We start from the raw sequence: 25,117 nt of genomic DNA, 5'->3' as shown, positions 1-25,117 counted from the left end.
TTGAGTTACTAGCTTTGATTTCCTGCTACAGAGATGAGTCTTAGCTTACCAACACCTTCTTCCTCAGACTCCCACCTTCTTATACTCCGTGCATCAGAATCTAGGCTTCTTCATACATTTTCATGACATATCATTTCCCATAAAGTACTATCATTAGATACTCTCCTGGCTTTGCCTGTTACTCTTCCTAGGGATCTTTTAACCTGACAAATTTTTGTATACTTTAGGATTAACTATTATATACTTGTCTGTAAAAACGGTATGTGGACTTTCCAAGTTAAAATGTCCTGACAACGTTTAATTACTTAAGGTAAGTACTGCTTACTGTGGCACTGAGCAGCTAGTATCCTAACTCCCTTTCCATGATTCCAATCCTGCTGCTCTGTGCAGCCCTTACAAATGGAAGGAGCTGTGCATGGTGCAGCCCAGTGATGGACTTTCAGGAACAGCCTAAGCCTTCTCAGTCTTATTCATTCATCTGCAAACAAACTTTTGAACCTATCTGTTACTGTTAGGGTAAACTGGTAAAGTGAAATGGAGGGCAGATTTGTCTCTCAAGGTTATCTAAGGATATAAGGTCTTTCATTTGTTGTCCTCCCATGAATCCTTTTTTTGTCCCTTTGGTAGAAAGGTGGTGACATCTACCTGCCTTCAGTTTAACAGATTAGGAGTGATGGTGGCTGGGGCAGAGTTGGGGGCTGGGAGCTGGGGTAGGCAGCAGCACAGCTGGCGTACTTTAAGTGATGATTTGTAAATGGCACACGCTCTCTGTGCACATGTCAGTAGCCTAAGTGAAAAGGATATTCAGCTATAGTGTCTGAAAGTGAAATGAAATATGAGGACTAGTTGGGTTGTCATAAAAACAGGACTAAAACCTGAGATTCTTTTCCTTAAAAAAAAAAATAAATAAAAGGAAAAATTAACCCAGCACACAACTGGCAACGGACTTAAACTACTCTAAAAATACTTTGAAATATAGTAGTAATGTTCTCTAAATGCTGAGTTCACTGGGTGTTAATGAGCAGTGAAGACAGTCAAATTCCTAACCCAACACACCCTTTCTCAAGACAGGATCTCCGTATTCTCTGCTGTTTGGCCTGCCCTTCCTTTCTTCCCTCCTCTTTTTCTAAGTCCTTCCACTCTCTCTCTGATTGTCCTGTGTTATGTCCCCATTCTACACAGATTGCAGCAACACTTGCTCAGGTACTTTTCACCATCTATCTCAAGTATACCTTAACTTCCATGCTGAAGAACTTACCCTAAATCAAGCCTGTCACCTTTAAGAACACTCTTTTCAGTGTTCTCTCTCATGGTGAGGAACTTAGAAAGAAAGGTGAACACATTATAAAGCTTTTCTTATTGGCTTTCTACATAAGCAGTCAGCAAGTCTACACTATCTTAACATTTCCCATCCACCCTTGCTTCTCCATTGCAATCATTATTTTCAGGATCTTCACTTAGATGCAATAGTTTCCTAGCTGGTTTTATTCTTTATCAGGCCATTCAGATAACTCACATCCATCTGAGCAATCATTCTCAAACACTAGGCAGGCAATCTTCACTTTCCTAAGAGCCTTCCTCTTATGGTGCCTTTATAAACGAGAATGAAGACAGATAATAATAAGCCACAAGCAATCTGCTTTCTACCTGACATACCTAGAATCATCTGGGAAGAGAAAACTTCAACTGCCTGGAGCAGACTGCCTATGGCTACATCTATGAGAGATTATTTTGACTAGTGTGGGTGGCATCAACCCAAGGCAGACGAGGCCTGAGGTGAGCATGAGCCAGAGAGACAGAAAGCAGTGTCTCTCCATGGTTTCTGCTTCAGTTCTTGCTTTTGAGTCTGCCCTGACATCTCTTGATGAGGTACCATGACCTGGAAATGTAAACTATATAAACTTTTTCTTCCTTAGGTTGCTTTTGGTCATGGTGTTTATCACAGTAACAGAGATTAAACTAGAGGATTATCTGTTGTTTTTGCTACAGAAGTTTTAGCTTCTAAAACCCTACTATACCTCCTGGTGTCTCCATCTTGTACCTGTAACTTCTTTCATTTAAGCTTCAGCCATGAATGACAATTCCCTTTTATACTCTTCAGAAGACACTTTCCAAGTTTCTGAGCTCCTCTTGAGTGACTTACACATGGTATTTTAATGCTACCCTTTACTGAACACAATTTCCTGGTCTCCAAGAGAATACTCGACTTCTTTTCTCAGTTCCCTCCTTTTCTACATATTAACTCTTGCCTAAGAAAATCAATCAAAAATTTCCACCTTGATACCTACCCTGAACGACCTACCTTAAATTTTGAGCCTCACTCTCCCTCCCTATCTATCTGCTTTGAAATTTATCTATATCAAGTCTCACAATATCTCCTAAAATAAACTAACATCTTTCATTAAAACTTGTTCCTTTACCCCATAAATATGCTGTAGTGGGAGCCAATTCTATTAGTTTCTGCATTCTCAAAGGCCTAGCAAAAGGTCTCAAACAGGATAATATTGATGATAAATCTTCAAAGAAATATTTAATCATGCTATGTTTATTTTGCTTAAGAGAAACATATATAATACCCTCAAGAAGTTTTCTACCCTAACAATTAAAACTTAAAAAAAAAAAAAAAAAAAACATTACAAAGGCATTTTCTATTTTCTTTTTCTGAAGTACTTTTTACTATCTGAAATGAAGATTTCTGCCTTTAGAAAATAAGGTCTCGAGGTCTGAGGATGCACTTCACTTTGTTCTCCTATATATTCCTGGTGTTTAAATGAAAACAGTATATTTTCTTTTATTTGATATTAAATATCCCATTAACTGAAAAATGCAAAGGAACAAAAAATAATTTATTCTTCCCCACAATTGGCTCCTACTCAGTTGTTACTGTCTGTGAATCTGTCTGAGTCTAGGCCGCTGCTCCTGCTTCTGTTGTCCATTGTATGTTGTTTATCATGTATATTGGCTGAACACTATATGCTGGCTCTCTTGGAGGACAGTCAAATTTCTTTATCTCTATTTTTCCTTCATACAGAGGTCAAAAAGAAATGGAATTCCAAGGCTCCCTTCAAGCTAGAGGTGGCCAACTGGTTTAATTTCAGCTTCTCTTATGCCTTTCTTTTTTCAGTAAAAGCCCAGAAGAACATTCTCAACCCCTCTCCCCATTTTCCTTTTCAAACACAGATAATCCCTGCAGGTGTAATACTTACTCTGGAACCATAGGACCATTGGGTTGGCAGAGTACAGATGGTGGGCTGCTGATTGTCTGTCTGTCTGTCTGTCTCAGAACCAGTGGCTCAGGCTTCAACTGTAAGTAGGCATCTTATTTTAAGACACAGTTTTGCTTAGAGTCTGGTAACTGGGGAGGGTGTGTGTGTGTTTCTGTTATAACTGAGCCCAACGTTATAGACCTAGGCTGTATTTCTTTATGACAGAGTCTTTATTGTAGTCATTTTTATAACATGACACCTTGGACAGTACCTCAAATTCACTACTGCTCATTACATATTTGTTTAATGAAAAAAAAAAACAGTATGGCTGTCTCATGGTGTAAATGCATATTTAGGAACAACTCCACCTTTGCTAGTTCTTGCTCAGTCACATCAGTCTCTTACTGTAGTGCACATCTGCATCCAACTTCCCTTCCCTAGCATTTTCCAACTTCCCTTTCCTAGCATCTAACTTACGTATGTGCCACCATTTCCTACTGTTTTAGGATACTGCAATCCTGAGAAACTATAACTGTTTCAATGTGTATTTAAATATTACCTTGCCAAGGAACTTACAGATACCATTCCATTTTGGAGACTACTAAAATACATTTGGTATTTAGTAACATTAAAATCTATTCAAACACATGAAATTACATATTTTGTAAAAATTTTATTCACTGGTACAGAACTTGGTAGAAATTTAATTTGCATTTTAACACAGGGTACACCATATAGACAGCTGAGGCAGTAGCTCCATGATATCTAATTTAATACTAAACATTGTTATGACCTTTACATTTTGGTAGCTCTGGGTTTTTAATATAATTATTATAAACTTGTTTTAAGGTCTGTGATGGTTAGGGAGTGGCACTATCAGAAGGTATGGCCCTGTTGGAGCAGGCATGGCACTGTGGCTGTGGGCTTTAAGATCCTCATCCTAGTTGTATGGAAGTGAGTATTCTGCTAGCAGCCTTCAGATGAAGATGCAGAGCTCTCAGCTCCTCCTGCACCATGCCTGCCTGGATGCTGCCATGCTCCTGCCTTGATGATAATGGACTGAACCTCTGAACCTACAAGCCAGCCCCAATTAAATGTTGTCCTTATAAGAGTTACCTTGATTGTGGTGTCTGTTCAAAGCAGTAAAACCCTAAGACAAGGTCAGTCAACAAATTATAAGGAGCTTCTGGTTATAAATCCCATATTCTGTGCCATACTTGGTTGAAAATTAACCATTGTTTTAGTTGCAAAAATGTTAGGATGAGTGATTCCTGTCTATTTTGCAACTATCTGTGTATCTGACCCAAGAAAATGCACACAGAAACAGGATGCATTCATTTGTTGAAATCTGAGACCATGAAAACACACACACACACACACACACACGCACACTTTGTATAACTAAGAGCTGCTTATTTAAAGGCAAGCGCTGTACCACTAAACTATATCAATATTCAAGAAACATTTTAAAGACAATTTATAAGTTAATTCAACAAATATTGATTGAATTTCAATTACATGCCAGATGTAGTTTTGCTAATTAAAACTTCCAGTCACTCAATTTATAAGTAGTTTATGGCTGCTTTGGTGAGATGGTAGCATAGATGAGAAGTATAAACAGACTATATGGCCCAAGAAGTCTAAACTATTTACTATCTGGCCCTTCATAGAACGTTTTTACTATGCTGTAGGGCACTAAAGAGAGAGAGAGGTGATTTCTCCTACTTCATGGTATAGCTGGCACAGAAAAGGATCAGAGAGGCAAATACTGTATTAAAAACAGAATGATCACTACATTCTCTGATCCTCAGATCCTAGAGCATGCAGACTATTAACTGGGTTCATGTGTTCATTGATTTATTGGTTTTATGCTACTGATTCAGGTCTTCAATGTATATCTCTGAACTTTAAGGCTAAGAGTCTCCATTTGTTATAACTATATACTTACTGTGGAATGAAGAAATGACTGACATTATGACACACACTAATTACAGTACTAGCTGAAAGTTCTAGTTGACTTGGTGGGCTAAGTGTCGCTGCTATTGTCTCTGCTGTTCCCTGTCTTCCTACACAATCAATTCTAATAAACTCTTAACCATGGTACGAAAGATAAGATGGTGAGCTGCTAAGGAATTTGCTTAAAGCCAGATCTACTGAGAAGTAGAACTGAGAAGAAATAGGGATTACAATACACTGTGCATGTCACCAGCAGAAACCACCTATAATAATGATGTACTCCAGTTTGAAAGAGCTAAATGGATGAAAGTAATACATTTATAATGGTACACTTGTGTATGAGATTTATAAACCTATTATAACAGTTCTTCAGGTATTATAGGGCAAATTCTTTAACTAAAGCATATTGCTAAGTCTCTTTATGAACAATCTCTCTTTAAAATAAGGCAACTGAGAAAGGCATGGTAAGACCCTTTAAGTCAGTGGCCCTAAAAATTATTTGAAATTAAACGTATCTATTGAGATTACATGAGTGGTAATTTGAATAAAAATGGTCTTCCCTTTGAGCTCATCATGTATTTGCTTGTGCTACAAGGGTAGATTTCCAGCCTACTCTTACTGTATATATCTAATTCTGGTTCAAGTACCAGATACTTTCCTAGTGACTCAAATACTCTTATTGTATATATCTAATTCTCAGTTCAAATACCAGATACTTTCCTAGTGACTCAACTATACAAGGACTTGAAATAGACATAAGTTTCATGCCCAAGGGGCTGCTTGCTCAAAAATTTTTTTTTCCAAAGGAACACAACTGATTTGAGAGAGAGAGAGAGAAAGAGAGAGAGAGAGAGAGAGACACTAAGAAAACTATAGCATGTCCATTAAAAAAAGCTTATAAAAGCAAAGTAATTAATTTTGAGAAAGCAGAATAAAAATTTCTAAATTTTCTCCATTACTTTACAAAATGTTAAAAAAAATTCCTAAGACAACCAGCTCCACACAATTGTAACTAACTTGCCAATATAGATTTCTCTAATATCATTTGACAACAAAACAAGGAATAGATCTAAAAGAATATAAAATAACTAGTTAAGACAATTCAATAACTTTGCAACATGGCACATATTTATAAAGCATTTATTAGGACACCATAGTATGGTCTAATATATATATGTATCAAGTTTATCTTTTAAGAATTCCCTGTTGTAAAATATTATTTGCCAATGGAAACTTACGAACACACATCTAACTGAGCTGAAGATGCATATTTGAAATTAAATATAGACCAGAGACTGGCTCCTCTCTAGATAACTATGTCTTGTTTTGTTTTCCTATGAAGAAAAACAAATATATCAGAAAGAAAAAAAGTTCTATCTATTCAAAAAATGGCTAAGAGGAAAGAAAATACTGAATTCAATAAATAATCTTATTAAAAGGATCCCAGAGGTTTTTATTTTCACTTCACAGAACAGAGGTCAGTGAAAGAATGACCGTGCCTCCCCTGCCCACTTTCTTTAACCATTATCCTTAGTTAGAAGACAGGAGTAAGCCATGGACATTCAGTCAATGCTGAGGAAGAAAACATGAAAAAAAATTATGCTATGTGGTGTAAGTCCAGGATTAATCTTTGCCTCAACTGTACAGTTATATGAGCCAGTAAGACTTTTCTGAAGTCAATCTAAGCTGGGTTTAAGTATCTTTATATAGACAGTTTAATTACTATTGGAACAAATCTTTCATGAATCTTGAATCAGTATTCGTAGCCTTTAGCAATAAGTCTTTGAAACAGTAAAGAAAATAAATCCAGAGGGATGAAACTGGACAATGATAGTGTATGAAAATCTTTGAGACCACACATTATCACTGATACTAGATTCACTATAATGGCACAAGTAATACCACTTTTATTTACTTTGGTGTTTGAAGGTATGTATTATCCATAGCAATATATGGTAGTTTAAAATGTTAAGAAACATACAGAATACAAACGAATGAAAACCACACCTTTACAGATAGCTAGTTTTTGTTTGATATGAAACTAAGGGTAGAATTCAACACTAATGTTACAAGCCATATTGTAGAGCTCTAAGGAGGAAGTAAGTGTTAAGATAAAAGTGCTTTATCATCCCCAATTCTCTCTGTTATATTAAAACTCAAGGAACAAAAATGTAAAGCTCACCTTTGGTCTTAGTTATTAATAAAAATTACTCTTAACTGATTATGTAGATACTTTGTGTCAGGAAATTGAGAAACCTTTATATGTATTAACTAACTTAGTTTCCTCTTTTTTCCTTGCTGCTTTCTTTTATAGCAGGCAGTAATATAAGGTCCCATGTATGGTCATGAAATGCAAGCTGGGAAATTTATCCTATAGTATTTCTTCCCTTACAGCATATGACACAGCTAGAATGGTTGCTACTAACTGGTTACTCCTAAGTCTGGATCCTGTATCATAGTTTATATTAACAAAGATGAAAACATCAGAAAGACTCATCACTATCTCAATCACGTCAACAAACTAGGTGTATAGAACACACCTCCGATAAAACCTTTTTTAGTATAGATTACAGAAAAGAAAGTGTAAAATCTCAATCCCATGTTACTCAAAGTGTGGCCTACAGTCTTTGTGCTAGTGTGCAAACTGTATTCCTCCACAGTAATGACATTTTTTTACATTACTTACTTTAGCTGATTTCTTTTGGCTAACAAGATTTTCTTATGAAGGAAACTAGCCCAAGCTAGTTAGCCATCACAAACTGGAAGCCAACTGCCTGTAGTCAGTTATTATAACTAACACTGTTCAAGATCTCAATTTTGGATACTGCCTTTAGTTTTCTGTCCCTGCAGCCATATTTAGCTTAAATAGTTACAAAGTAGTGAGGGTTTTAAAATAAGTGATAAAAATGAACATTGACCTTACCTTTGACAGAAGCAATTTCACACAGGAAACATGACCCTCATAGACAGCAGACAGAAGAGGGGTAATATGATGTTTATCTGGAGCCTATAGAATATCAAAGAGATAATTTTACCTACTTAAAAAAAAAGTTTCTGGCTCCTTAAAAATAATCAAGAAGCCAAAGTACACAATCAATGCCTTTTCTCAGGAGTAGGATGGAGTAGAACTCTGACCTAAGCTCAAATCTTTTATCTGCCACTCATGTGACAAAGTTAGTTTCTCTGAACCTATCTTTTTCACTATTGTAGAAATATCAGTGTGATTCAGAGAGGAAGAAGAGGGGTCAAAATGCCAATGAGGAGGAAGAGAAGACTGCCAAATTGGTCCCAATCACCTGATGGCGGTGAAAAGTCATCTCTTTGACTATCATGATCACCAAAACAATGTCCTAAAGTCTTAAATTACAGAGGGCTCAAGGCAGGAGAGGACAGCTCTTCCCTGATGACTTTCTCACACTTGCCCCATAGTGCAGGCTAGTATAGCCTACCACTTCAGGGGCCTATGATTTAGTAGATGACAGCATTTACTATCTACAGTATTAACTCGGCAAGCTTTAGAACTTGAAAACAACAGCTTAGGGGGAGACAGCAAATAGTTCGCTAGCTTAAATAAAAGGAATAGTTTGTGTAGGACTATATTATTAAAAGTAACCATTTCACAAACCTACAGCAAACAATTTCCTAGAGCATATAATGAATTTTTCCTAGAATGGCATATATTATATACATTAAGTATAATGTACATTTGGTACATACATTAATATCTGCTCCTTTCAGCAGCAGAAATTCCAGGATTTCAAGCTGTCCACAATCTGCGGCATAGTGAAGAGGCTTCCTCCCACCCTCTAGTGTCCGGTTGACATCTTCTCCCTTTAAACAAAAATGACATTTATAAGAATAGGAAAATGCTGAGGCATCTGATACTTTTTAACTTCTTAAAACTTTAAAGAGTTTCAAGAAAACTGTACTTTTTGCGAAGTGAAATGAAAACGCAAAGAAATCATATCCTGCACAATAACATATGGCACTCAAGTCATGAACAGACAAACTGAAAACAATACGTAATGTTAAACAGCAATGAACTATATAACATTGTATTCCAGTACTTCTAATGAGTTCAGTCAGCATACTGTCAATATGTAACCAAAGAAGATTTTAAGTATTGAGATTTTGTATTCTTTATGACATGTATCATTATCAGAAATAATACTTATAAAGAATTCACTTCATTCTTTTAGTATTTACTAAAGTGGTGTAGGCACTGGGTAAACAATGGTGAACAAAACCAGGCATGGCTTCCAATGTGCGTAGCTTACACGTAGTATGTGGAGATGACCTAATTTGAAAATATTAGTGTTCTGAAACAAAAACAAAGAAACTCATGGTCACACAGTTAACAGAGACTATGGCTTACTCTTGATAATAAGAGATATAATGTGAAGATGTTAACTTTTCTAGTGGCCAACATGTATTTGTGGTACCATGCTATATACATAATTTCTAATCTTCAAACTACCCTAGGAAAAGGGATACTTTACATACCACATTTGAAGCTAAAACAATCATTTTAAAATGTGGTTCAATTAGTAACAAAGTATCAACTGAATGCTACTCTTTCTAGAGTACCATGATGCTTCCAATTCAAATTTGCTTTTTTTTTTTTTTGAGGGGAGATTTCAGGTTTTATAGAGTAGCAAAATGCCTAAAGTTTATTTTCTCAACAAATACACTTTTCACTTAGTCAGTTCACCAACCAAAACTAGGATAAAGATGTCAAAACCTTTACATTTCATAGCCATTACAAGCTGTGCTTTCAAGCCCCTCAATTCCCATCCTTTTCACTTAGGCTAGTCCTTTCCTTCCTTCTCATTAATATATGTACTACAGATTTCCTAAGTCCATCCAAACTCAACATTTCTCTTATCAATATCATCCTTTCAGTTATGGTAAGCTTTCCCTCCCATAAAACTGCAGCAACCATTGAAGTATAAAGTGCTTTTGCTACTTTTTACATGTATATCCCTTCTTTCTCAATAGGATGCAAATTCGGAGAACAGAGATCACATTTTTCTTCTTTACCACTTCCTACTATGAAGTATAAGTCAAAAATATACATTTCATCAACACTAAACACTAGGCAAGTCATGTTCTGTATGTATGAGTTTTCCTAATTTAAGGTGGAGATCTAAGTACTTAGCTTTCACAGCACTGCTGTGGGGACTAAACTGGATAAGTCAACCAAAGCGCTAAACTTAATCTGTTCTCCAATAAAGCATGTGACACCTAATGGTGACATCTATTAAAACAGGGGCTTAAAATATACACATACAAAGATAAGCACATAATATTTTAAGACCTCTGGAAGAAAATGGGTAGTGTTCCAACTTTTCCATGTTACTACAAGACCAGAGACTACTTACTCTTAATGATAAGATTCCTTAACGACAAGACAGAATAAGACTGTCTGTACCCTCCAACCTGTTTAAAATTCAACTATAATGATAAAGAATATGTTGCATAGTGCTTAATAGAGCAAGACATTTAATGAAGGTTAAGTATCATTTTTATGGACCACTGGTGTTGGTTTAACCCATTTGTCTGTCTGTCCACTTGTTTTTTTATCCTATCCATTAATTAACAAGATGGTCTCGTGCAGCTCCAATTGTCCTTGAACTCACTATACAGCTAAGGATGGTGGAACTATAGGCACATACACAGCTGGCTTTGTGTGGAACTGAGGACAAAACCTAGGACTTTGTGTATGCTGAGCAAGCACTCCACTAACCAGTTTAGGTATTAGTTTATACTTGAACTAAGACTATCCAAGCTTGGTTAAAGCAAGTTTCTTCAGAATGGTTGAAAATACAAACAAATATACAGCTTAACCTAATACATACTGTTTAGAAACAAATGTAAATAATAAAGGTGATTTGCTGTTCCATCTTTCATTTTGGTCCACTTAAAATGCAGAAATACAAGTCAACAAGGGATACTGATGAGATACTGATAAAAGTTTTCCTTCCATTATTATTATTCCCCTTTCATAATCAGTATTATCTATATGGATTCTTATATTGAAATACAGTAAATAAATGCCCTTATTAAGTGCCCAGTAAGGTGCTTTTCTTAAAGATACTCATCTGAATCACAATGTTATACTCTTAATATGAGACTGCACAATACAAATGAAACAGAGCAATGTTTTTAAAACTTTCTCCTTTACGCCTTTATACTTGTATTACAATTCTTACTTTGGCTGACAAGTGACATCACTGCAAAGACCGTATGAGTAAACAAAAAGAAAGCAGTCTGTACATGGGCCCTCTTCAAAGCAACACTGAGAAAACACTTACAGCATCAGATATATTAGAAAGGTGAAAGGCTTTAAGTTAATGCCCTTTTTACATTCACCAAAATAATTAGAAAAAAAGCAACTTAAAGCAAATTGGACAAAAGAATAAAGATCAGTGCAGACATCAAATAAATTGAAAACAAGATACCATGGAGAGAAATCAAAAGGTGATTCAGGAAGATCAACGCACCTGATCATCACACACTATGAAACATGAACAAGAAAAGGGTAAAGGCACAAATGCCAGTACCAGACTCTACAGAGGATCTCATACAGAAATTTCCTGCCCTGTGATGGACTCACTGCCAAATGTTACCAAATACTAAAGGGAAGTCTTCATATCTGTTCTACACAATTCTGGAAAACAGAAGGGATGGGAAGAGTTATCAATGGATTCTGGTATCAGCATCAGTCTTTCAAAGCAAGACAAACACATTGCAAGAAAAGAGGCTGCTTTGAGAATCACACCTCTGAGAAGTTAGGAACCCACCCTAGTTATTTAAATCTTACATTTTCATTATCTGCTTACTTCCTATTTTCTGTGAAGAAAGGGAGAAAAGAGCCCTAGTCAGAAGCTTCAGGTTTCTAGTCAGTGTTGCTACCTACCACATGGGTTCCAATAAGCTTGTGGGCCTTAGTTGGAGGCTGCACTGATATTCAAGTCATCTAGAGCTACCCTTTTAAGTTTTATGGGTTAAGGTTCTCGGAAATTACATCAGTCTACAACGTCTCTATCTTCTTACCTCCTAGAGCAGGAAAGGTTTTTCTGCACTCATGGCTATGAAAACAGTTCTTGAAAAACAAAGCGTTACAATGGCCATAGCCTTACTTAACGTCTGATAAACTGTTCAACAAACAGATTTAACACACCACCAAATAAAGTATGGAAGAAAAGAATTACTTTCAAAGAAAGAATATTGTTTAAAAATGTACTGTTATTCTAAATTTTACTTTTAAAGTAGGCAAAGGCTAGAAAAGATGAAACCTGGTATCAGAAAAAGACATACTACCTTACTTGATTTTAAGTAAACAAATATTTATGTTAAGCAAGATACAGTTTTACTTGCTTGAGATGAAACAAAGTTCTGATTGAGACAAAGAAGTAGCTGCCTTTTGGGAAGAGCAAGCATGTAAGATGAATGCCATTAGTCTGCGTCCTAAGAAGAGCATACATTGTAAGGACGCAGTCAACAGAGTGATCAAGAGCCTACCTCCCCACAGTTTACCTTTTTCACTGTGAATTAAAATTTCAGGTACCCGTGCCTTATCTTGTTGGATTTTAAAGGCCCATAGGGATTACAGACTACAACTTTTACTTCTACCACTGTGATTCATGTTACTTTCAAGCCTCAACCTGAGTTTATTGTGGCTTTGATTATGATAGCATATATTTTAGGCATATTTAACTGCAAAGCTAGATATTAACAAATGATAAAGAGAACCTAAAGCAAAAACGCAGAAACATTAACTTTACACTTTAAAAATGCTTAGTCAAGTATCTTTATGCGGAGAAGCAAGAAAAGTGATGAAAACAGCACTGTACCGAGAAGCGAGCACACCAGTTCACCAGCAGATGAAGACATAGCCGCCATTAAAGGATGACAATATTTATTAGGTCTATTTTCCCAGTCTTCTTCAAGCTCTGCCTCTACTATTTTCCTAACTGATCTTACATGAAATATAAACCTAGTTGGAAATCTGTGGCATATGTGTGTGTAAAAACCATTTGAATGCAAATGGAAACATCCTACAGTTTAAAGACACCACTCAATCTTGTGTGGCACACATTTAAGTGCCATAGGTTTCTCCTGTAAGTCCCAGATCTTGTATGGATCTTAAACTACACTAGACTAGACTAGACTAGACTAGGTTCACTGAATAATAGAATCTCAGACAGGAACGTGCTCTAAATTAAATGGCCACCTGATTCTTGCTGATAACTTTCTCTAGGTCATTCTACAGATGAAAAGAAACAAATAATTCTCTTCCTTTGATTCCCAAAAGTGCACTTCCTGAAACCAAGATCTAAGTTCATATTGTACTATCACAGAGATTAAAATAAAGCTACTAAAAAGCAGGCTATGTGTGACCATTTTGTAGGACAGTGTGTAAATTAACACTGAATACCTGACTTAGTAGAAACCAAACAGCAAGTGTATTAAATTTACCAATGCTGAAGCTGAGCCAATGTTCCTAGTTATTCAGTTAGTGTTAAGTATTTCCTGTCCTATTTAGAATACCTTAACATTGGGGTATTTAGTGGTTTTTAAACAAATCGTTTTGAGAAGACTATTCTGGTCATCATTTGCTATCTTTTTCCTGTGTGCGCCTCATTTTCCTACCCCATCTACCTCACTAATTAAAACTTTTACCTTAGGATATAATTTTGCATAGAATCCTATCACTGTACTAGTGATGTCAGTGTGTAGAGCAGTTCCAGAATTATAAACTTCAGCATGGCAATAGGATCACATCTACTTTTGAGGGTGAAGTAGTCAAAAGAAGTAAAAAAAGCTTTGACACTTTATCTGAACTTTCTAATACAGAAAAACCAACAATAGAAAGTAAAATGGTATGATATATATTTCCAACCTATTTTGTAACCTTGTTTTGTAAGAAGTTAATTCACATATAAATAAAATGTGAATCTTATTTAAAGTAACAAATAGTAATTTGTTACTCCTACAAACTATAAATTACTTAAGAGGCACAAACTTAATTAATACAATATATAATAATGTAGCCTCTTAAAATACTTCAAATATTTTTAAGGATAATTTCTTATTACTAGTTAAAATCATAATCACAGTGATTACTTTCTACAGTGGAAGAACCTATGAAGTCAAGACCCTCATTGTATTCCCCTACTTAAGCATTTCCTTCAACTTAGGATGTTCTTACTCAAAATAGCCAATTAAATAATTCAAATATTGAAGATTCTTAAATTTTATATAGCCAGTTTGTTTGCTAAACTATTAAAATGCCTCATTTAGATGGCAGAAGTAATCAGTCAAACATATATTTTGTAACTAAAATAGTAATTTTTTAAAGAAAAATTTTACTTGTGATATAAAACTAAAGTTTCAATAGCGCGCGCGCGCGCGCGCACACACACACACACACACACACACACACACACACACACACACACACACGAAGCAAGCCTTACCAAAGTAATCTCAAATTTCTATGGTTCTCAGTTTGAAAAAAAGAAATAAAAATGTAGCCTCATTTATAAAATAGAAACTCAGTGATCCATAGTTGTAATTCCTTCTGAAAGGTTTTGCAAGCTGCAAGGTATCTGCTATCCTATCTAATTGGTTACAGATCTAAAAGTTGTGTATGTAAATAAACCTATGATAAGGGAGGGAAACAAATGGAAAGGAAGAAGGAAGAAGACTTCATCCCCACCCCCATCATTTGTAGTTCTCAAACATATAATACACAATGATGGGAATACATAATGATTCCAGAAACAGGAATGCTGTTCTGGAATGACTCAGATTGAGCTGAAATCCTCCTGTCCTTCTCCCTATGAGAGCTAGGGAAAGCTACTCAGTCCCCACTTTCCTGACTATAAGATGAGGGTAAGCCTTACTTTTGTAGTTAACTGATATGTGTATCTATGTACACTGTGTTCACTATTTACATACAATAGGGTACTCAAAGAAGATGTATTCTTTTCTCATAACTGAAATTTTATTTTGAATCTGGTATTTTACAGTTTTGATTTTTCTTTCTATTGGAACTAAATATAAACTTATAGATTTTCATACATCATCTTTTTTTATAGAGTTGCATTTTATTAACAAAATGTAAAGCTACTTTCTAAGTTTTATCCATATTTCATATATTTAAGAAAAAGTTTATTCAAAAGCCATATAATCATTGTATTTGCTGTTTTCTTGAACACTCAAATAAAGCCCCCAACTACATATCCTTAGAAGCATTAACTTTTGTTGTGTTCATGCTTACCTAATTCAATGGCTGGTACTGTAGGTGCTCAACTGGTATTTGCTGAATTATGAATGAACCAGTGAAAATTGCACTAACTAGCCTTCTCTTTCACTGGTGGAGTTAGAAACCAAACCAGGTCATGGGACTGGCACCAGAGCTAGGGAGAGAATTCTAGAATACTTTCCTATTTTAACAGTAGAAAAGATTCTTTAGAAATTCCATTCAGTTTAAGAACTTAGGTTAATTTCTGTTTGCACATTTATAAGTAAGGATTTCTAATGCTCAATTCATAGAACAAACCCACATCTCCTGCCTAAGGTTCACATTTACTAGAGACTATGCTTTTTAGTTCAGATAATTTTAGTTTAATTTCTATCTCTTCTATTTACCCATACATGGTTTTCTATGTATCAGTTTTTATTATAGTTCAATATCTTTCAACCATAAAGATTTCTGAAATGGATTTTTTGAAACACCCTCAAAATAAAATTTCTATTTTTATCATATAGCTCATTTATTTTAGATGTCAAAATCTTAAGGATAAAGAAGAAATTTAGTCTATTGGATGCATTCATTTTTCTAACTTCAGTCTTGAACAATCTATGGTTAGTAGGTCAAATCAAACCTGCTGCCTATTTTTGGTTAAGTAAAGTTTTATTGGAACACAAACAGCACATTCAACTGTTTACTTGTTCATATACTATCTATGCCTATTACTGTGCAACAGCAGAGATAGAGACCATATGGCTGGCAAGTCCTAAAATATTTAACAACTGGTCATTTATGAAAACAAAGGCAAGTTTGCCAGCCTCTTGCCTTAGCCCCCTCTAAACCTCCCCTTAGTAAGTAATCTACCCAGACAACATAAATAGCAAACATTACTGCTGCAATGTGTAGATACTGCTCTGTTTAGACACATGTACTGTCTCTTTAAAAACTGCATAAAACACGTGAGTTGGCAACATCATGATTCTGTTTCAGATGAGAATGCTGAGGCTTGAACAGGTGCATTTTAAAAGATTTATTTATTTGAGCCATGTAGTTGCTAGGAATTGAACTCATGACCTCTGGAAGAGCAGTCAGTGCTCTTAACATCTGAGCTATTTCTTTAGCCCTGAACAGGTGCTTTTATGTTACTATTAAAAAACAAAACAAAACAAAACAAAAACAAAACAAACACTGATGATTCTTATTTTCCATAAAGCATCAAGTGCAAAACTTTACTTCCAAGTTAGATGGGTGTTTTGAAAACTCTTACCTAAAATTTCAAAATGATGGTCACAAGGCAAAGTCAAAATTTGTCAACTATTGTCACTAAAATCATGGGGAACTGCAAAAAGTTCAATAAGTTTAAAACAACCAAGAGTGAACACTAAGGGCTATTTCTAAGAAAAGAAGAATATCATTTATACCAAGAAATGGTATAGATAGTAAAGTAACTTTGAGAAAAAAGAAAGGAAGGGATAGCTTCTTCAGATACCAATTTAATCCAATTCAAATTTAATTAGACTGTATGGTAGGTAAGAGAATGTGACAATAACTGGAAATACAAAGATAATTTCTTTCTTTTTTGAACAAAGAAAATTTCTATCTTCAGAAAAGTCAGTAAAACCAGGAAGAGATGGCAACTAAAAATGAGCAAAAGGACTTCATTCAGATTGACTAACAAGTGTAACACACTAAACAAGACTTTAATGTAGTTCTCAGGGCTGCTGGGAACTGTGTAAGAATAAGGCTTACAGTCAAGAAATGAAAATTAAAATCTGTCAGAAGAACAACATGGACAACAGATGGCCACTACTGTGGTTCTTCTGAGGGTTTTCTTGTGGCTACTACATCCTTTACTGCCTGCCTGTCACTGTGCTTAACCTTTTATATTTGGTTCTAGGCAGAAGCATCCAACTAGTCACTGGGTTTTGAACTCATTTCCTATGTGGGCAGGAGAAAGCAACTTATTTCTTGAATTTCATTGTGGTGTGGGTCAGGCGTCACATTTCATCAAGATTTGTGTCGTACAGCAGGGAACTCCAAAAGATCAGGTAGGGGCTTCTGTTGCTGGCAAGTCTGCCTCCACCCCTCCCCATGAGACAAATGCTCCACTAGACATGAAAGGCATTTCACACCAAGACTGCTGACTGCCTCTGGTGAAGAAAAGCTGCCTAGTTCTTGGAAGCACTATTTAAATACATAAATAGTTCTAACTACATCTATATAAATGCATCTTTTGGGTTTCTTTTTTTTTAAAGCAGTCATTAAGTCATTGAAACTTGAACTCTCATTTTTCTCTCCTACTTCCCCTTTCTCTGTCTACTAGGATTTATTTTGCAAAATTAGAATTTATAGGTAAACTATGGCTCCCAAAAGTTTAAAGACAAATAAACAAACAAACAAACAAATCAAAAAACCAACTCCATAGCACAAGTACAGCAAAAACAAACCAAAAAACCAAAAAAAACAAAAACAAACAAACAAACAAACACCAGTAGTATAACTGCACAAGTCGTGAAATTTGTTTAACAAAACACATGAACAAAAACTTGAATATAAACAGTGATAGGAGCCTGGTTCTCAATATGGTGGTGTGAGAGCTGAGGATATTTTGGCTAAGTCTATGGTTGCTACTATAAGACTAGTTGCTGCCCCTGGTAAGGAATTTAGGTAGTTCTCAGAGAACCACTATTAAAGCCCTCTGACTTCCTTCAGCTCTTTAGCCTAAGTTAACTGTTAGGTAGCTGGTTCTTCACCCTTCCTTCACTTTCAATCTTGTCATGCACTGTGATGTGGCACAGGCAACAGGGACCTTAACTACATCTGAGTCAGTGCCAGCTCCGTGCTTCTGAACCTTCAGAACCGTGAACTAACTTGTTAATTAAGCCTCATCCATAATACTAAGTTACTTTAGGTAGTTCATTCCAGCAAATTAAAAAAAAAAACAAAAAAACAAACAAACAAAAAACAAACAAACAAACAAAAAAAAACCAAAAAAAACCTGATTGACAAAAGCAGAAATTTACCAAGCAGAAGGAGTAGGACTGAAAAACCCAACATCACCATAGGAATAGTTAGTATAAAGTACTTCATTAGAAAACACAATAGTTGATGAAAGAAAACACTGAATTCAGATTTAGGAAAATCAAATATAAGTCCCAATTCTACTAGCAAGGTCCTGGTTAAGGCCCTTAATGTCCAAGTTTTCCTTATGTAAGAGTCAGACTTGATACTTTTTGCTTTTGTTCTTTGACCTCCTTTGCGTTCATGTCAAATGGATCATTATTACCCTATCTTTGACCCCACCCCTTCAGATTTATTTCTTCTCATGATTTCTCTTATGGTTTCATGGCCCACTCACAATTTTAAATGTTTTCATATAGGAGAGAAAATAGTATTTGTCCTTTTAATATTTGCTTACTTCACTTAACATAATGACTTAGTTTCATTATTTCTCTGCAAATGTTATGATTTCACTCTTTTATGACTGTATAAATTCTATTCTGAAAACACATATTTTCTTAATCCATTTATCTGCTAATAGATATCTAGGCTGAATCCTCTCCCTAGCTATTGTGAACAGTACAAAAATGAACATGAATGTTCAAGTGAACTAGGTGTCTTTTAAGGAGCTTTGCCTATAAACATACAATTATTAACAACAGCTAATAAGCACTGACCATCACCATGTATGCTAGTTGGTTTATGTCAGCTTAACACAGGCTAAAGTCATTTGAGAGGAGGGAACCTCAAATGAGAAAATGATTCCATAAGATCAAGTTATATGGCATTTTCTTAATTAGTTGATTGATAGGGGAGAACCCAGTCCATCATAGGTGGTGCCATCCCTAGGCTGGTGGTTCCAGATTTTTATAAGAAAGCAGGCTGAGTAAGCCATAAGGAACAAGCCAGTAAGCAGCATTCCTCCATGGGACTGCTTCTGCATCCTCCCCTGCCAGCTTCTAGGTCCCTACCCTGTCTGGCTTCCCTCAATGGGCTGTGACTTGGGATATGTAAACCTTTTCCTCCTCAGGCTGCTTTTAGTCATGGTGTTTCAACACAGTAATAATAACCCTAACTAAGACAACATAACAGGCAAAATATTAAGTAATCCAGCAAGCACTCCCATTTAACTAATCCAAATAAGTAACAGAAAGGAACTAACAACCAAGTCATAAGACTTGTATAGAACAAGTAGCTAAAATCAAGAAATACACCAGGAACAATATTTACATGACAAAAAAACCTTCCTTAATTTATAGGACACACACAAATCTGTAAATGGGCCAACTATACATTTTTTTAAAAAAATTAACTAAAGGTAAAAATAAGAAATGGGAATAGGATGTTGTGGGGGATACACCTTAACTGCAGGGCCAGAAAGACTAAGGCAGGAGGACCCTGTAGCTTAGGCTACAAAGCAAGTTCCAGGATGAACTGAATTAAAGAACAAGACCCAAACCCAAACAGGTGAGTGCAGAACAGGAGAGAAATAGAAAAACACCACGAAAAGACTACAAATGGCTAATAATATTCTAAAATGTTGAATGTTTATTGAAATATAAATTAAAGCAACAAACTAATAGCATACTACCAATTTTCTACCTGTCCAATAGCAAAACCAAAAGTGTTTAGTGATACTTAGGACTGTTTATTATGTGTTGTTCATGTGCATCTAAATCCATGAAACTCTTTAGGCTCAAAATATGGATCTATTTTCAAAAGTTGTTAAAAATACAAACATGATCACTATGATATTGTTTAACTGCAAAACTAAACTGAAAATAAAAGGCGTACCATATATAATTCATTATTTATACCATAACAATACAATGAAATATCATACATCATTTCAGAGTAATTATTTTCAATATAAAGCATCTTTTAAGATAAATTAAGAGAGCAAGTGCAGAGAGTTTAAAGAACTTTTAAATGGGGGAAATGAATGCGTATATAAATTTCTAATTTTTTTTTTCTGATACTAATTACACAAACTTTTTTAAAATGGCTAACTTTGGTCACAGAGTTCCAATTGCTGTGTTTTTGAATCTGTGTCTGAATTAATCTGACTCTGCCCCCTGCTCATGTATGTTGTACAGTGTGCACTTATACCTGTAGCTGAACATGTATGCACACAGATGCTACTGCATGTCTCTTATTCAAACCCAGAACTTGCTGATTCAGCTAATTTAGCTAGCCAGTTTTTCCCAGAGATACTGTCTCTGAAACGTGGGTGCCGGAGCTATGAAATGAACTCCAGTCTTCATGCTTGGGCAAGAAGTGCTGGGCCATCTCCCTAAGCCCCTAATTTTACTTCTTAAAATTATTAGGATAGTAGGATTATAAAGTAATTTTTGTCTTCTGTGTATTTTCGTTGAAAGATTCTTTGTTATTTTATCTGAGAAAAAAAAGACAACCTATAATAGAAAGATAAGCATTTATACTATACTAAATTTTCTGAGTTTACTGATAACATCTCCATTTCCCACAGGCTGATATAAGCTTTCTTACAGTGCACCTGGCAGGCTGTAAAAAGAACAACCAAGTGACTAAGTTGTAACAGAAAAACATCCTGCTAGTTTAAAAACATTAAAAAAAAAATAAACAAAATGACAAAAACAATAAATACAAGATGACTGAATCTGAACCACTTTAAAATTGGCTACTTTTTAAAAAAAAAAAAAAAGAAAGAAAGAAAAAGTGAAAACAGATCCCAGTACGCTTGCAATTTCTAAAGACTAAACTTGATACTTTCTTGGATTCGATAGATCCTATCCTTTCACATGGTGCACAACTGTTGCTTTCCAAGCCTAGTAACGTGTCAAGGCAGATGTAATTAGAATGGGGTTGGAGAGAAACCACAGAGAAAGGGAAGTCAGAGGCCTAATGTATAGTGTTTCACAGCCAGTGAGACAGAAGGACACGTAAACAAGAGCACATACACGGACTGGAGTGGGCTGGAGAGTTTAAGGGCTACCCACCAGCACAACTCCCAAGCACTCCCCAGAAGGAACCTTGGACCCTCAAAGGCTATGGGAGGCTTCTCTCTAAGTAGTCAAGGGACCATTATCATCCTGCCTCAGTCTTTAATTTTTATATACACAGTAGCAACATGCCTCCTTTGTTATCTGAGATTGTTTAGCAATGAGGGCCATGAATATGTTAAGTGGTTCATAGCAAGGAATTCAGAAAGCCCTTTATAGTGAGTTCAAATTTCAGTCCTACCACCCACTAGAGAGCTTCAAGACCGTAGGCAAAATCTTAACCAATAAAATGTCTCAAATTATACTCATGGATTGACTTGATAAGAATGAAATAACACCTGTATATTATATTACAATGGCCAAGTATATAAAACATTAAAAACATATTCTTTTTAAAAGCAATTATGAGTAGAAATCTCGGTAATTTAATTATCCATTTTTTTTTTCTTGTAAGGCCAAACAGATACAATATTACCTTTTTCTGGACTGTTGTTCAGGATCACAATTACAAACATAAATAACAAGATTATGATTTAAAAGAATCTCCACAGGCTACCAAATAATTATTTTACAGACACAAAATGAACAAGACAGTTTGGTGAGAATTTAGGTTTTTACCAGATTTATTTGCCTTTATGTTGATTATATCTAAACTGTCTTCATTTATAGTTAGAACTAAGTTCTTTCAGCAAGCCTTTTATTTTCTTAAAGGGGTTGATTCTAAGCCTTAGTAAGCCAAGAAAACGGAAAAAACATAACTACTTCAAAGCAGACTGATACAGCTTTTTAAAAAAAAGTATATGCTTTAGATTCAGACAATCTTTGGTTTATATCCAAGTTGGACTAGTTGGCAACCTTGTCCAACTATTTAACTCCTCCAAAACTTAATTGCCAGTGAATGGCAATTACTTTTCTATAACTAGTGAAGTTTATTAAAATCATAGCTAAGAGAAGTTCTTACTAAGAACATATGCTTTTAATGTATTCTAGGGTTATACCGGAGATACTGAAATTTAAAAGAACATAGCATCTACTGTCCAGAGGCTCACTCAGTGTGAAGAAGCTACATGCACTCCCTCCCTTTCAAGGTGAAGTGCTGTTTTTTGGTTTTGGAAGAGGTGATATTTAGGCTAAGAGGACAAACATGAATCCATGAGCTTGGAGGTTAACTGGTGAAGCTCACTTGGTCAAATAGGATGTAAGCGCACATGGGCAAATCTACTGCAAGAAATACAAGTTAGGGTCTGGAGTACAGCTTTCATACAGGAAAGCAAAACAATCCCTCAACACAACACAATGTCCCAGCAGACCAAAAGAGTTGGAAGTGATGTAGAGTAACAAGATATAGAATCTATCACCAAGTTAGAGAAGGAAGTTCACTGAGAAAAATAATATGCTTAAGTAAACACTGATGATCCCTTTGGCTAACTTCTGAAGATGACCAGGATGGGGAATGGGCAAACCAAATCAAGAAAATACAGCAGGGGCTAGAAAACTGCAGCAACTAACTTCAAGTTATGCTAAGACTGGATAGTGAAGCAAGGTAGTCTTGATAACCCTCAGATATGTAGGACAATTACTCAATTTCCAGTTTGGACGAATGGTTCCATCATCAAGTCGTAGGCTAACATAGCGAAGACAGAAACAATTTCATGCATGTTATTTTTGTAACTGTAAATTCACTAGTTCTTATTAATGTTTTGTATTTTAAATCTCCTAAGTTTGAGCAGGGGCTGGAAAAACAAGAGCCACTCACTTTGAGAGAATAGTGTGGTATTCCACTACTGGTTGATGTATTTTTCTAAAACCCTACATTGAAGAGGCGGTGGTTCTAAGCTAAGTCAATTCAGAAAGCAGCCTGCCTTAAACATCCATTGCAAACAACTAAGCAAATCAAATACACATGAAAAGTCTAAATTATAATGGCATTAAATGGAGAAAAACTATCAGCCTTGTACAATCCTGTAGTTAAAAACAAACAAACAAACAAACAAACAAACAAACCTGCTTCTGTTTGCTTCCTAACACAGGCCTCTGAGGCAGGATACCACTGCTCACTCACATCTTTGAAGAATTAAAATCTTGACCGCAGGCTCCACTTTTGGAAGAGGACCAAGATGTTCACAGTTGTCCCAAAATTCTACTTTCAGAAAATAATTTAAAAAAACTATACGAGTTCTCCTTATAGTTACAAAAGGTGCAATTTAAGACCCAAATGTAGGCTAGCTCAGAACTTTCCAAGTACCTCACAAAGTGGATTTATTTCTATTAGAATATTTGAATTTGGGTTTCTTAACCATATATATTACATATACACATGTATATAGATCCATCCCAAACACAGCATGGTTAGACTGCAGTACTAGTTACTACACACACACACACACACACACACACACACACAGAGAGAGAGAGACTTCAGATGAAATCATTGAATACCCAAAGTTAAAAGGCTTTTTGAAAACTACTCAGATTTCCTAACACCCCAGATGCCAAATGGCAACCTTATCACTCGAAGCAAATGATCCACATACATACATACATTGTGTGGTGGTGGAGAGGAAAAAGGCCACACCCAAGTTAAGACTTTCACTGTGAAGTGACACTAAGTTTCAAAAAATTTAACTATGGCTATTTTGGGCAGCTAATTTCACGGTTAACGAATCCTCTGAATCCTTTCCATCTCCACCAGGCCGCACGTTCAAGAAATCGTTCCTGATCCTAACTGCTTAGGTTACTTCTCGGGAACCCGCAAGGCCAAGATGAAGAAATGCCTCAAAGATTCCAGTAACTGGTGTAGAAGAGGGCCGGCCTGTAACGATCGAGACGGCCGAGGCGCCTGTTACCCGAGGGGGTCAGAAAGGCCACAGCCGCCTCAGCAACACAGCGGTTACCTGGCACCGAAGGGCCACACAGACCCAGGCCCTTCGGCATCCAGGAGTCTCCCCCGGCGGCCCCGGCTCCCGGTGCCCCCTGGGCTTCACGATCACCCCACCTCAGCGTATCCCCGCTCACCTTAGCCACATAGTCCTTCACCTCATCCAAGTCTCCGTTTTTCAGGGCCCACATGAACTCCTTGTCGCACATCACTGCAGCGAGGTGGGCCGGCGGGCCGGGCAGAAGCGGCGATTAGGCCCGACGAGGAAACGACGTGCCTCAGGCCGACGAGCGGGCGAGACAGCGGGCCGCGGCTACGGTTCAGGCGGGAGAAAGTTCTTTTGCGGCCGTTGGGCCCAGCAGAGCAGGTTCCGCCTAGCTGGGGAGAAGCAAGACGCTTACACTTCCGGTTCACGCCCCGCTAGAGCCCGCCTCCGACTTCCTTTTCCTCTTCCTCTCACCAGAAAGCTCTGCTCCGGACCCCGCCTCGACTGCTTACCTCAGGAGGGCCACTTGTGCGCAGGCGCATCTATCCTGGCTTGCCAAAGCAGAGTAGAGGCGTGGTCTAATGGGCGGGGCCGAGAGGCTGAGTGAACTATTCTGGAGGTAGGCAAATCAGGGACGAAACCTTGGGAGGTGTTGGATGAGTGTGGGTCACTCCAGCTCCACTACAGAGGGGAAAGTTAGTTTCCAGGGCTCTCACTTTCTAATGATTCTAATAAATAATCACAATCAATCATAATCATGTGTTTAGATTACCTCCGTCTTATTTTCCCACTTTAAGTTAATAACAAAGGAAAACAAAACAAAAAAACCAACCCACTCTCGAAACATTT

General features: G+C 36.5%; 1 protein-coding gene across 1 annotated transcript in view; it reads right to left on the bottom strand.

The window, feature by feature from the left end:
• Mtpn (myotrophin) overlaps nt 1-24,671 on the bottom strand; it is a 29,491-nt gene extending 4,820 nt beyond the window's left edge. Inside the window, exons 1-3 of the mRNA XM_034519091.2 lie at nt 24,420-24,671; nt 8,880-8,993; nt 8,086-8,169 (exon numbers count right to left, since the gene is read on the bottom strand). Coding sequence (XP_034374982.1) covers nt 8,086-8,169; nt 8,880-8,993; nt 24,420-24,491 — 270 coding nt within the window. The 5' untranslated portion in view covers nt 24,492-24,671. The remainder of the gene's footprint in view (nt 1-8,085; nt 8,170-8,879; nt 8,994-24,419) is intronic.
• Nucleotides 24,672-25,117: the final 446 nt, after the last annotated feature.

This window comes from Arvicanthis niloticus, chromosome 15 (assembly GCF_011762505.2).
Source record: "Arvicanthis niloticus isolate mArvNil1 chromosome 15, mArvNil1.pat.X, whole genome shotgun sequence".
Lineage (NCBI taxonomy): Eukaryota > Metazoa > Chordata > Mammalia > Rodentia > Muridae > Arvicanthis > Arvicanthis niloticus.
The sequence above is the reverse complement of the archived record's forward strand: the minus strand, read 5'-3'. Positions and strand labels throughout refer to the sequence as shown.